Source organism: Pezoporus flaviventris, unplaced genomic scaffold (genome assembly GCF_033815535.1).
Source record: "Pezoporus flaviventris isolate CSIRO_AGI_PZ_B2104156 unplaced genomic scaffold, CSIRO_AGI_Pfla_v1 ptg000025l, whole genome shotgun sequence".
NCBI lineage: Eukaryota > Metazoa > Chordata > Aves > Psittaciformes > Psittacidae > Pezoporus > Pezoporus flaviventris.
Window position 1 is genome coordinate 22,855,030 of NW_026892573.1, and position 14,026 is coordinate 22,869,055.

The following is a 14,026-nucleotide window of genomic DNA, read 5'->3' on the forward strand; positions in this document are numbered from 1 at the left end:
CAACAATGCCTATTTGTAAGTGGCATCAGTAACATAATATTTTCACTTGTAAGGGGACCAACTACATATTGTTTGGATCAGAATAAAATCCTTCTCAGAGAATTTCTGTCTGTCAAGCAATTAAGACATTTGTTTTTAGTTTGAAGACAAAAGCTGCACAGGTCCAATTTATTTAATTACTACAGACATACTGACTGGCAGTTTTAAATAAACGCTATTAATAAATCATTAATCTGTAACTAAAGACTACTCTCTTTCTGGAATATTTTCCAAATGTCTACTTCAGGAAATCTCACTGGAACATCTGTCATTCTCACAATTACAGTGGAGAGAAAAGAGTGTTTCAGACAGCTAAATTAAAGCATGAGAAAACCAGAAGCACACTGGGTTTGAGACTGTAACAACTTTTGTGTAATTTACAGTAAGAATTAAAACCACCAGATCTCGAAATGCTAAATAAAGAATGAACAAATTAGTGCTGATTCAGTTAGGTAATGGCAGTGTAACAAGGAAGATCCTTATAAGCTATCAGGAATAAGAGATGACGACAAAAAAAATACAATTATGAAAATGTATGGGAAAGCTGATGCATCTTTACCTCAGCCTCCAGGCTTCAAATGAGGCCTGAAATGTCATTCATGTAATTATTACCATATCAGGTTGAAAGCAATTTCAACTCATCTGATTTGATTGTTTGTTAATGGCTGTGAAAGATAAGGAATGTGCATGGTAAAAATAGCTGCCCATTACAATAGCAGCAAATGGGGTCAATTTACTAGATAACCTTAAATCCCTTGATCGTTCAGGTGTTTTTGTTTTGTTTTTTGTTTATTAAAGGTTAATGCTAAATATGAACTTGGAAATAAGCTAATCAAAGCCTTTCTGTTAACCTTCACCTTCCTTATGTGGCTGTCTAAATAGTGACTGACTGGTTTTGACAGTACTAAATCTCAGGATGCTGATGATGGAAGGTATCAGTAGCTGCATTTCTTGCCTGTCAGTTACGGTTATGAAGGACATGTGGCATGCTTCCTCTTCACTAGAAAGTAACAGTTGACTCACTAGAAAGTAACAGTTGACTTGTAATCTGTCAGCTACTAGAATTTAATTCCAGCAAAATGAGGAAAATAAGAACTAACACACTGGTTACTGCTTCAGCCGTAGCCAAGAGCCTAAAACGTCCTGGTTGCCAGCTATTGACCTGGCAGAAAATTGGTTAGTGTCACTGACAGTAGAGAGCCTGGAGCTACCAGCCTCTGCAGAACAGCCCTTTTCCTCGTATATTTCAGGGAATCTCTCTATTTATTGCTTTGCTGTCCTCTCTCATGTACGTCTTTCCTTTTCTTTACCATATATAACACAAAATACAAGTTTTACCCTACAGAAGTTCTCTCACATTTGTTTTCTAAGCTACTGCTTACATTTAAGTTGTGAATGAATTTGCAAAAGCCACTGTTACTCTAATGGCTCCTGATATGTGGGCTATGGTCTCCCACCTTTTGTTTGGTCTGCTTTGGCTATGTTCCGTCACTCCCTCAACTTCACTAGGCCTAAACAAATGCAATTCAAATACTTTCTCAGAATTTCTCTGTAATTCTTCATTAACACTTTCTGTTGACCTGCTCACTGAGAATATCCGGATATTGGTCAAACAGGAAAAACAGGCAAGAAGGAAAGCAAGTTTAAGACATGTATCATCCAGCCAGTAAATAAGACCTGTTAACAGAAAAATCTGAACAAAAAAATCCAGCGACACATGAAGGTCAAAAATACTATAAAAACATTTTTAAAGTCCTCTTGGGTAGTAGAGTCAGGCTTTGTATATGTGCTTTGGAAATCCAGACCTGCTGAGCAAGCTGGAGTGGTGATCCTCCGAAAACAGACTGTTGCTTCAGAACTCCTTTCCTCTTATGCTTTGCTCCTACTAAGGTAAGTAAGAACTGGCATGTAAGATATGCTACTGCTTGGGCTAAACTGATTTGTGAAGTTCCTCCACAGGAGTTACAAAGACAAATCATTCCACTATTTCTTAATAAAAGCCAGGCTGTAAGAAACCTGTATATATGCCTTGATTAGCTGTGATCTATGAAACCAAGCAGGATATATGATATTGAGCAGCATGACTTTGTGGGGTGCAGGAGATGTACAAAAGGAACACCACTATAAAAAAAAACTGAAAAGAATTCAATACAGTGAGATTTCTTTCAGTACACACACCCCCACATAGAATTTAATGGTCTGTTTTGGAAAAAAAAACGAACCCTTTCTATTTTTGTATATGTCTCTAGTGAAACATCACTAATGGAACATCTGGTTTTAGCTACGTATATGTACAGAAGGAAGAATAATTTCTTTCTGTTTAACTGTATACTAGCTTTCCAAACCTTACTTTTGGCAGTGATAATAACAGTAACTGCCACAATAAAACTGATATATTATCAATTTCAGACTATATTCTGTAATCTGAATAATGAAATAATTTATATGAAATAGCAAAGAAGTATTTCTAAAAACTTTCTCTCCCTAAATTGATTTATCAATAAACATATAAAACCTCCTTTGACAAGAAAACTAAATACCTGTTCTCTAGTAGTGCTATTAGGTCAGGTAGAAACAAGAGAATTGGCACTGCTACAAAGTGTATTAGGACATGTTTAAAACGTTGTGCTTTTATTTTCATATATAAGCTACTAACTTGGGAAGAAAAAACAAAAAACTCATCTTGTTTATTCTCCAACTTTAATATTTTGGCAGAATAAACTCTCATTTACTGATTTATGGTATTGCAGTGATTAAAATGGGTGAGTCTGGTAATTTTTTCTCAAAAAAAAAACCCACCAACTTTCCTCTTTTTGTTACAAGAATATTACTTTTCATTTTGACACAGTCTTTTAACTTGAATGAATTACTGCCCACAGAAATGGCTGGGAAGGGAATTAATAATTGGCTATTTAGTCAACTGGTTACTTTGTGCAGTAAGAACTGTTTGTGATAATGAAATCCAGCAAAATAATGAAACCACAAATTAGGCATGTCAAATCTTAATAAACAACGATGTCTAATTATCACAGAATCTGTACTTACTTGCCAAGTGCAAAACACTCCATCTTAACAGTAGTTCCCCTTGCAGCTGTAACTGTGTAAGGAAAATGGACTTCAATTTTTGGTTCATACTCCCCCATCACACCTGGAAAATAAGGAATGTTTAGAATATGAAATATCATCAGTTTTCTACTTGCTGAGATAATCACAGGAAAACGCCGTGGCTTGCTTTTTGAACCTTCCCAGCAGTAAACTGACGGAGATAGCCTTGTTTCCTCTGATATGCTCTGCTCGGGTCTAGTACATATTCTAAAATGCTCTTCAGAGTTACCAGCAGCACAACAGTGAGCTTAAGGAAAAGGATTTGTTTTTTCAAACACGGGTTAATGTTTACATTTTGAAAGTTTAAAGCAGGCAAACCATTTGAAAGGGGCAAGAATTTCCAGAGACCAAAGCTTTGTTTACTACTGCAGTCATATTTATGACAAATAAATCAACATCATCATGCTGTAGTCAACTGAGGACCTTCTAAGCTCAGCAAGAAAAATTCAACTGATGTAACAGCATTTGTGTAAGCAAGCAGATACAAACACAGATATGCAAACACATACAAAGTCCAGTTATTCATTTTCAGTTACCTTTTAATTCAGATGATTAATTTTATCAGGACAACACAGTACCATAAGACAGAACTAGAAAAAAATTTAGGAATGAGAAAAAATATATAAACTGAAATCAATATAGTTATCTTGAATTTGCTGTGGAGTGACTGACAGCTTTGGAGAATCACAAGAGTTTAGGAAATGAGAAATTACCAGGGAAGGGAGACAGGTTTTTTAAGGAGAGGTGAGAGGTTTGTATCTGATGCATCTTAGAGGAAATGTCACGATTGACTTGGCAGGAGAATATGACTCTAACAGCGCTGTTCAGTTAGACAGAAGATGGGCCACTGGGCTAAGTGATGCTCAGGAAGTAAAAGCAACATTAAATAACCTAAAAGTTGTTCAGATTTTTAGATGAGGAAAACTGAATAAAATTTGGCTTGTGGACACAGCAGCAAGAAGACAAGTCTATCCTGGATCTATAAAAATCAGTCAAGAGTCTCCAAAGAATTCTAGAGCAAGCGATTAAGAGAGCAAAAGAAAGACAACAGATATCTTATTCAAGAAAGAGAAAGGAAGGAAGAACATGGAAGTAGAAGAATATGAGAAATGCAGCTCAGAGAAGACCAGCTGGCAGAAAAAGATGGAAAACAACCCATAGAGAAAACAACCCATTAGAGAAAAAAATAATATAGAAGGCTGAAAAGGTAAACATATATTTCTAGCTCTTCAAATATTTCATATGGACTCAGGAGTTTACAGTGGGGCTGTGCTGTCTTCATCCTGTTGTCCCACAGGCTCCTGCAGCTTGCCTCTGAGAGGAAGTCTGAACTATATGCATTTAACCATGTCTTTGGGGGCTTAACTTGAGTTAGAAAATCTGAATGCGTCTGCCGTGAATCAAACAATGGAAGTAGAAAGCACAAAATGCTTTTAGTTCAAATAATGCAATTCCATAAATAATGTGGCTTTATAAGTAGCAGGAGATTTCTTTTTCTAAAAAACATAATCATGCAAGTATTACATGTACTAGCAGTAGTAACACAATTATCCTAGAAAACATGACTAAATCAATCTTTTTGACATTGCTTTGTGAACTTGTGGAAGAATACTCCCCGTTGTTTGAAAAGACAAATTCTGAAACAATTCTGGCATTAAAGCTTAAAAGGCTTTTTTTTTTTGGTAGAAAAAACAAAATTAACCTTTGTGTCCTGGGTATTAAAATAAAGTCAGGGCATCAACCAAATTGTAGTGAATTGCCATTTTCCCTAGACTTGACGGAAATCTTTCCTAGTCTAATCTGTCATAAAAATTTTATTCCCATAGGCTTGTACTGCGTCAATAAATTACATTATTTAATTACACTCCTTGCGACTCCTTTTACTATTTCTGGCCTTCTTTTTTTTTTGGTGTGAGATTATGAATACCAGTTTCTGATTCATCTCAGTTGAATCATTCATTTTATACAATATCTGTCATATACCCTTTTAGCTGTGCCTTTTATAGACTGAAAAATCCCAGACTATTAATCCTTCCTTAAAGTGAACCTTTAATAAACTTGCAATCATTCCTAGTGCCTATATTGCACCATTTCAAATTCCATTCTATCATTTTGAGAAGGGAAGACGAGAACCGCACAGCAATAATGAAGCTGTAGATCTATCACATTTTTGCTTCTTCTGTTGTTTTTGTTTGTTTCTTATTGTTTTCATCATAATTCATTTCTATTTGCCTTTTTTGCACTTGAGCTGATGTTCATTCACAATGGCACCCTAATTACCAATAATATATAATAAAGGTATTTATACTTCTAGGTTTGGGTGTTACATAGATTTGTACTGGGTGACATTATTTATCACCTATCCACTCTATTATTGTGATATCCTTTTGCAGCTCTTCACAGTTAAAGTTTAATCAGCCTTAATAATTTTATATCAACAAACTTTTCTACTTCTGTGTTCATTTCCTTTCCAGATCATTTATGTGTTGAATGCTGAAGTACCAGAAAAAGAACTAGATGGTTAGTTGGTCCTTTCCAACCCTAGTTATTCTATGATTCTATGATTCTATTTTGTGGCTTCACTGGCTAACTCCCTGTTCTCTAAAATGATCAGATGCTCCTAAAACAGGTGAACTTTTTTTCCCCATGTGTTGTTAATTCAAAATGGGGCTGCCCTTCAACCCTTCTGAGAATTTCATTTCATTGACAGCCTTTGATGAGTGACCTCAAGAGCTATTTGAAACAAAAGTACACAGCATTAACTTGACCATTCCTGTTCATATTCTCCAATACTTTTCAGGAAAGTTGCATATTGATTGAAGCGTGACCTCTCTTTTTAAAAGCTGTCTTTATGGTATATGACCGTCTGGTAAGACAGATTACTACATGGGTCTGTGACAAATACAATCCCCCTAATTGTACTTTTCTGTGCTTTTCTTAACAAGACACAGAAGTCAGACTTACCAGTCTGTAGTTCCTCAGATGTTCCTAGGAGTCTCTTTAAAACACCCCCACCCCTTTTCTACCTACACTCCTATGCCTGAGGCCAAGCGAAGGAAAATGGTCCATTTTGCTTCCTTCTGTATGAGCTTGGCCTTGGGGATTTGTTAATATTTGTAATGTCAATATTTCAGCTAAAATCTCATCTATTAAATCTTCAGTTAGGAGAACTTCAAACTTGATAGAGAAACTTCCTTAAGTTCCCTTGTAGTGAATACTACTGAAAACAGTTCATTTACATTTTGCGGTGAAGTCTTACACTCCTGAGGTGCTCCTTTTAAATCTCTGGCATCTGTTGACTGGGCATACTTGCTGACACATTTTGTGATTCAATGGATTTAAACAAAGGGGGGTTTATTTTCCTTTGTGTAAGGCTCTGTTCCTGAAAATTGCTGTGTTGATTTGTAGTATACTATTAAACATTTGCCTTTTTAGCCTTGAAAAAAAAAAATGCATTTTGGAAATAGAAATAAGGTATTCTTGCTTTTAAATTAATACAGTATTTATGAATACATCTGAGGAACAATATTATCTTTCAGCTCTTATGCTTTTTACTTACATTAACTCTCTTTAGTAGGTGCAATTTGTACAAGTATTGAATGATATTCAAGAGCCATGCCATAATTTCATATTCCTAATGAAATTCTGATCTACTAAAGCTTTGTACCACGTCCTGTTCTTCTGGGTTATTGTTACATTAGCAAGTGACATGCCTGCAGCAACTGGCTAAAAAATGAAGAAAAATTACTGAGCAATTCCTTGGTGTCCCTATGAAAATTAGGAAACAAAAGTCTATTATTGCAAAGAGATATTTTTAATCCTTATTATTTATGATATTTGAGACCAAGGAGCCTATTAAAGCTGCACAGACATCAAGAGAATTACAAAGGCCTTAACCTTCCCACATTATAGTATAATTGCTTTGCTATGCCGCTGTACCTCCAGGATCTTTATCTTTTCCAGTTTCTGTTATGGTCACTAAAAGTCAGTAATGGTAAAACAATCACCATCTGCATTTTCATCAAGACTTCTGTTCATTTGTATCGGGTGCTAAAAGGAACCTGAACTTTTAAGAACTACCAAGGCATTGAGTTATGTGCAACAGAATCAATCTCTCTCAGACTTAATATACATGACTCTCTTTCAGAGGTTTGGCTAAGGCCATAAAAAATTCTCTCAGTCATTTTTTATTTTCAGTTATCAAACATGAATTACAACAATAAATAAAACTGATCAGCAAAGAATAGAAACATAAAATATGATTTTTAAGTGTCTAACAAATCATAGAGCTCATGTGGTCTGAGCACTGTAGAACGGGGAGCCTCCCTCAATGCTCCTGTGCTGTGTCGTCCCATGAAGATATTTCATTTTGGACAACCTTTTCCTTTCCTAGAGATGACTCCCATGATTCAATCTTCCTTAGGCTTCTTTAGTTAGTTTATTGCACTCCTTATTTTACAAGCTGTGCTTTTCAGCTGAGTACAGATGTGGGTAGTGCTGAATTTGTGATTGGTATGAAGCACTGCTTCAAAATCCAACTTACCAGATCTTGAATTTTCTTCTGTGATGAAATAAAGGGCTAAAAGCCAAATTTTCTTGTTTAAGTAAATCTTGGCCCTGGGTTTTATTCTGAAACAATTCCACCTTACATTTCCTAGTTTTTGTGTGTCTGCCCTTTCAGTGCCTGTGAGGACAGCTCGCCTCATGCCTGTCTAGCCAAGGTCTTCCCCGGCTAGGTGAAGCTCAACTGAGACAAAATACCTTTCTGCTGTAGCTCTAATTACTGAAAAAGGCACTGATTCAAATAACTCAAATTATCCCAGGACCAAACACAGCTAGACCTGATTAGAATTAATGGTCTGTTAGTCACATGGGCAGAAATGGTTACGAATATTTATAGAAGAGTTGATTTCCCTATTTAGTCCTTCAGACATTTTTTTACAATCATGAAAATATCATAGAGTGATTCTCCACAAATCACATATTCTCCAACCCAGCTAAGAAAAAATATTAATAAAATCAGATTTAATTTTAATAAGTGGTTTCATTTAAGTTGTTCCTCTGACTTGGCTGCAAACCTGTGGCTTGAGTTCAAATCTCTACTGTGCAAAGTGTCCTATGAACCCTTTGCTATGTTGTTGTCCGCATTTTAGTTTTCTATCAAAAAATGGAATTATAGATTCATAGAACAGTTAGACTCGGAAAGGACCTTAAGCTTATCAAGTTCCAACCCCCCTGACATGGGCAGGGACACCTCCCATTAGACCAGGATACTCAAAGCTCTGCCCAGCCTGGCCTTGAACACTGCCAAGGCTGGAACATCCAGTTTTCTTGGGCAACCTGTGCCAGTGCCTCACCACCCCCACAGAGAAGAACTTCTTCTTTTTACCTAACCTAAATCTTCCCTGTTTGAAGCTATTACCTTTTATCCTACCACTACAGTCCCTGATGAAGAGTCCCACTCCAGCATCATTATAGGTCCCATTTAGGTACTGGAAGGCTACTATGAAGTCTCCACACAGCCTTCTCTTCTCCAGGCTGAATAGCCCCAATTTTCTCAGCCTGTCTTCACATGGGAGGTGCTCAAGCCCCCTGATCATCCTCATGGCCTCCTCCAGACTTGCTCCAAGTTTCATATTTTCTTATGTTGGGGACACCATAACTGAACGCCTACTGGGGTCTCACTAGAGATGATACATTTCACTATATCACAACAACGTGACAAACACAGATTGTGAGGTGCTCACATACCCCTAGAATAAATGTAATAAAATTTCAAACATTTACAGATATTGCTACAGCTAAAACTACTCTATTTCCTTTTGGCCATTTAATGGAAATAGAGAATGGAATAAAGTAGCAAGATCACTTTCTGACTGCCAGTCCTTTCAGCTAAGAACAAGCAAAAAAGCTACAGACAGGATATCAGTCATTATCACTTTGAAAAGGACTGCTCTACTTCTTCGTTTAGCCTGCCACTCCATGACTTTTACAGCTCAGATGAAGAGTGTAGAAAAATTGTGAATCAAGAAGACAAGAAAAAAATTGTGAGTCAAGAAGACAAGAAAAAAATTTTGAGTCAAGAAGACTTCTTGCTTTCATGGGGAAAAAATATCACATGGCTGAGAAATCATGACATCATCTTACTCCAGTTTACTCCAACTGTGTGCAGAGGATAATGCTTCTGTTCCATTAGTCTTCCATATACGTTAACTACCCCTTTAATCTCCCAGAACATGAGCTTCCATGACAGCTCCTTAAACCCTTTCAGCTAAAATGATTTGGGTTTGTTCCAAACTGATTTAAGTAATAGGACTTTAACTTACTTCAGAAACTAATTTTGAATGGAACAGGTTACAGGGAATACTTGAATAAATGACTGGTAAGCTTTTAAGACACTAGCTAGAAAAGAATATAGGATTCTGGGTCAAACATCATTAGAGAGCTAGAGAAAATGAAAGCCAAAGTTTTCTTGTACTTAAGAGAAAGATTAGGCACAATTTTATACTTACCATTATTTTATTAGCAAATAGTAAAACCCTTGTAGCTCAGTGATTAAGAATGTTTGCCTGAGAGCTTTGGGTGAAGTCCCTGAGCTAAATCAGATGGTGGAGGAACGTTAATCTGATTCTCTTAAAGCCTGGATACTGCTCACAAAATTATTGGGGATTCATATTAGTTTGGATGTTCTTCTCAGTTTCTGGGAAAACTCTCAAGGAGTGATGAACTTGTCCTGCTGCGTAAGAAATTCCTATTAGAAATTGAGTTTCCTACCACATTGTAATTATGAACTGTTGTGTGAATATTTATACCCAAACCTAAGAAAAGTTTGACAAAGAAATGATGGCAGGCATGTTAATGAATAAATTCTTCTCCTATCAAGAACCTGTGATGCAAACTAGGGTTCTATATGGTATGGGTCTTTTTGTGACAAATGAATATTTAACATTTTCCCAGAAGATCTGCACCATTAAATGTCTCACAATGACAGTAAATTCACAACACAAACCAAATTAATTCAAATATAATGATGATACACACCATTATATCCTGACTGCAGCAGAAATTTTCAATGCATTGGGACTCACTTGCCATTAACCTCATTCTAAGTGGAAGGACCAGCACCTGCTCCAGGTCTCTAAAAATTTACAATGGGAATGGCTGTGTTATGATAACAGCCAACAGAATTCGTTTCATTTAGAGATCTCTTAGCCAAGTTTTGAGCTATAAATTTACCCTTTGAAAAGCCCTAAAGATGATCATGTGAAACTGCATTGTGCAATACACTGAACAGTAAAGTACCAACGTTTTCACATTACTCAGAGAGTAAATCACATACACTAGATGGAAATTCTAGAATCTGTCCTAATATTAAAGAAAATTTAGTGATTCATAATATATCACAAGAAGGGGACAAACCTTTAGTTTACAACTAGGGGATAAGATGTTTATGCATTTCTAATTATGAAGTTATAAATGTAGAAGGTCCCACTTAACCAAACAAGATGATTAAAATTTAAACAAAACTTTCCTCTTCCCACTTTAAAATTCATCTATATATTTGCCGTGTTTTAACATAAGCCAGCAATACCACCCAGACACTCACTGTATCAGCTACTGGGAGGAAAATTAACTCTGAGCAAAAACCAGAACTGTATTATACTGCATTTCACTAGTCCAGCAGTTACTCTCTGAACTCTATTTAGAAAGCCCTTTATAGTAACAGTATTCTGATCTTGAAATACTTTAAAATTAGTTATTTATGACTGATAAATGTTATGTATGTTTGCAATATATACATAAGAGCTTTCTACCTGTCTTAAACGGTAAATACAACTAAAAGCACTTAATTTTCGGTTTTAAGTGGTTGTGTTATGACTGAAGGGAACTGGGGCGAATCTTAAGGACATAAAAGTAATGAGGTAATCTCAGAATAAGCAATGAAGGGTGCAGCAATGTTCTCTCTAGTTCTTTGAATGAGTGGCCAGAATAGTCTACAGTTTGGGCTGCAAGATCTCTGTTTTCCTGTGTTTGAAAACATCAAGCAGACAGCAAGTATGACCAAGGTTGCTGGCTCTCTCTATGTAAAGGAGTCTTTATTGAGTCATAACCTAGACTTCAATCCATAAAATTTCTCACATATGCGTAATATAGAAACTAAGCTCTTCTATAAACCCAACACATGGTGTGAAATTGAACTTCATCCCTTGGATATTTGGAGATGAGTGAGGGCATCTGAACAACTTGTGTATACAACATTCCAGTATGAAGATTTATGCAGATACAGTTGTATGGAAACTTGATAACTTGAACATTTTCAGACTATGTATATAGATAATTTCTCTGCGCGCCCATACACATAAACAAAAATCAGGATTCCTCATGTTAGACCACACGTGTTGCTGAGAGGCCCAAAAATATAATCAATAAAAAGCTGAAAGAACTAGCACTGCTTTTTTTTTTTTTTTTTTTTAACAGAGGAGGAGACTGCATTGAACTTGGCACAAGAAACCTGTAGCAGATTTTTCTGGGGCATTATTGGCCAATGTTTATTTTTGCCTACTTTTCATCCAGGTCAGGTTCATAAAAGCTATTTATTTAATCTAAATTATTAAGAGGAGCACCTGATTTTCATGGGGTTTTTAATTATCTTCCTGATAGCATGTTCACATTTTTCAAAGAACTTAATTTCTCCTACAGTAAATGACATAATTGTTTGCACTTCAAATATGACCTTAAAACTCCATTTTTCTTGTAACGTGCATCATTCTTCTACAGGATGAAAACAAAATATCCCCTTTTCAGTTAGGTACTAAAAGTGTCAAAATTATTGCAGTATCCAAGAAAGAATTTTTCATTTGTTTCCCATCAATTAGGACACAAAGCAGTGTTGCTCTAACTGTCATTGTTACCTAATTAACTGGAAAGAGCTTCCTATATGGGAAATGTTTTCCAGTTGAGACTCCTCATATAGCCAGGAAAATACAAGAACCTATTATTTCCTCAATAAGAGAGATCAAGCCAACACTAACATTTCTCTTCCATTAACAAAAGCTATTAAAATACCCCCTTTTTTTAGACACAACAACAACAAGTCATCCTTGTTATAAGCTTACCTCAGTCCTAACCTCAAGCAAAATATCTACTGTTCACAGTTAATTTATTTTACTATGTTGACAAAAACACCAAACTGACAATTTATTCTTAGAGACTGTAGTGATAGGACAAGGGGTAATGGGTTAAAACTTAAACAGGGGAAGTTTAGGTTGGATATAAGGAGGAAATTCTTTCCTGTAAGGGTGGTGAGGCACTGGAATAGGTTGCCCAGGGAGGTTGTGAATGCTCCACCCCTGGCAGTGTTCAAGACCAGGTTGGATGAGGCCTTGGGTGATATGGTTTAGTGTGAGGTGTCCCTGCCCACGGCAGGGGGGTTGGAACTAGATGATCTTAAGGTCCTTTCCAAACCTAACTATTCTATGGTTCTATGATTTGAACATTATGCCTTACCACAGGATTGCAAAGCAAGCAGTCACTTGTGAACTTCTATTTAAGATCCTCAGACAGTAAGACACAAAACATTAATTATGACCATTCTTAATCATTTAAAACCATCTGCAAATGTAAAGGTTATTTTCATTATCAATGCTCCATCCCTGGCAGTGTTGAAGGGCAGCCTTAGGTGACATGGTCTGGGGTGAGGTGTCCCTGCCATTGTCGGGGGGTTGGAATTAGATGATCTTAAGGTCCTTTCCAACCCTAACTATTCTGTGATTCTGTTCTATGATTTGCTGAAACTTTAATTTGGTCACCGTTAGTTATAACATTAACACCACACTCTGTCTGAAATCTTAATAGCTACCATTTGATGCAACATCATTCCCAATCCTGAACTGAATTGAGAGGAATAATTTCTTCTTGAGCTCATTTATTTTATGCTTTGAAACAAAACCAAGAATCTTCCCCCCTCCAATTTTATGTCTTTGTTTAATCCTGCCTTTCATCCTATTATTTTTGACAACTGTGTAGTGGGATCTAAGCACAAGAGCCAGAATGAAACAGATGAAGTGTTTCTTCAGAATACCTGTAACCCTTGAAGGATGTATTTTTATTAGAAAAGCAAAGACTGTGGGAAATCTTTAATTTTCAGTTTCATTATGACCCATCATTAAAACACCTTACTACAATTTTAGTGGAAAAACAACATATTTACCACAAGAGTAATAGCTGTGCAAGGACATTGGCAATTTATCAGCCTTCCCCCTAAAGCAGACCTTGCGTACTTTGACGCCTCTGTCAGTGCTATCCGTCTTTGTATACAGCTAGAGATCAAACTTGATTTTGCAAAGACAGTTTGGCTCTGCTTAAAAACAAATCAAAGTAGGATCATTTCAGGTTTACATTCTGTCCTGCAGCATTAGGAGGAGATCCCACAGTTTCTAGCCAATCTTGCATGTTTTTTATAGATTTGAACAATTATTTTATAAGATGTGACTGGACACTTAAAAGTGTAAGTTAATTGTAATATAACCCACACAAATGATGCAGTGTACAAGGTCAGAAACTCCAGAAAAGCTGGCAGGATTAAATCAGAGCTGTGTAAGTATTTTCAGCTCTCATTACAATATGGGTATGGTTTGTGTCTTGTAGAATTCAGCTCCATATGAATAAACATATTAGAAGACAAAGCTAGTAATGCAAGTACTAAAGAAAAGATCTATGCATTTCTGGAAGGGGAAAACTGGCAGACTATAAACGTTAGGGTTAATCTTTAAGTGCATCTTTTTAATGTTAGTTATCAGTTAATTAACAACTGTCAGCATTCTTTGGGGGTGAAAATAGCCTATGTCTGTGGAACTGTTGATTTTGCCCTACCTTTATTTGC

General features: G+C 36.3%; 1 protein-coding gene across 5 annotated transcripts in view; it reads right to left on the reverse strand.

Moving 5' to 3' along the window:
- CNTN5 (contactin 5) overlaps nucleotides 1–14,026 on the reverse strand; it is a 723,743-nt gene that overhangs the window by 140,838 nt on the left and 568,879 nt on the right. For all 5 annotated transcript variants that reach the window (XM_061457841.1, XM_061457839.1, XM_061457838.1 and 2 more), the window contains one exon: nucleotides 3,085–3,187. In XM_061457841.1, coding sequence (XP_061313825.1) covers nucleotides 3,085–3,187 — 103 coding nt within the window. The remainder of the gene's footprint in view (nucleotides 1–3,084; nucleotides 3,188–14,026) is intronic.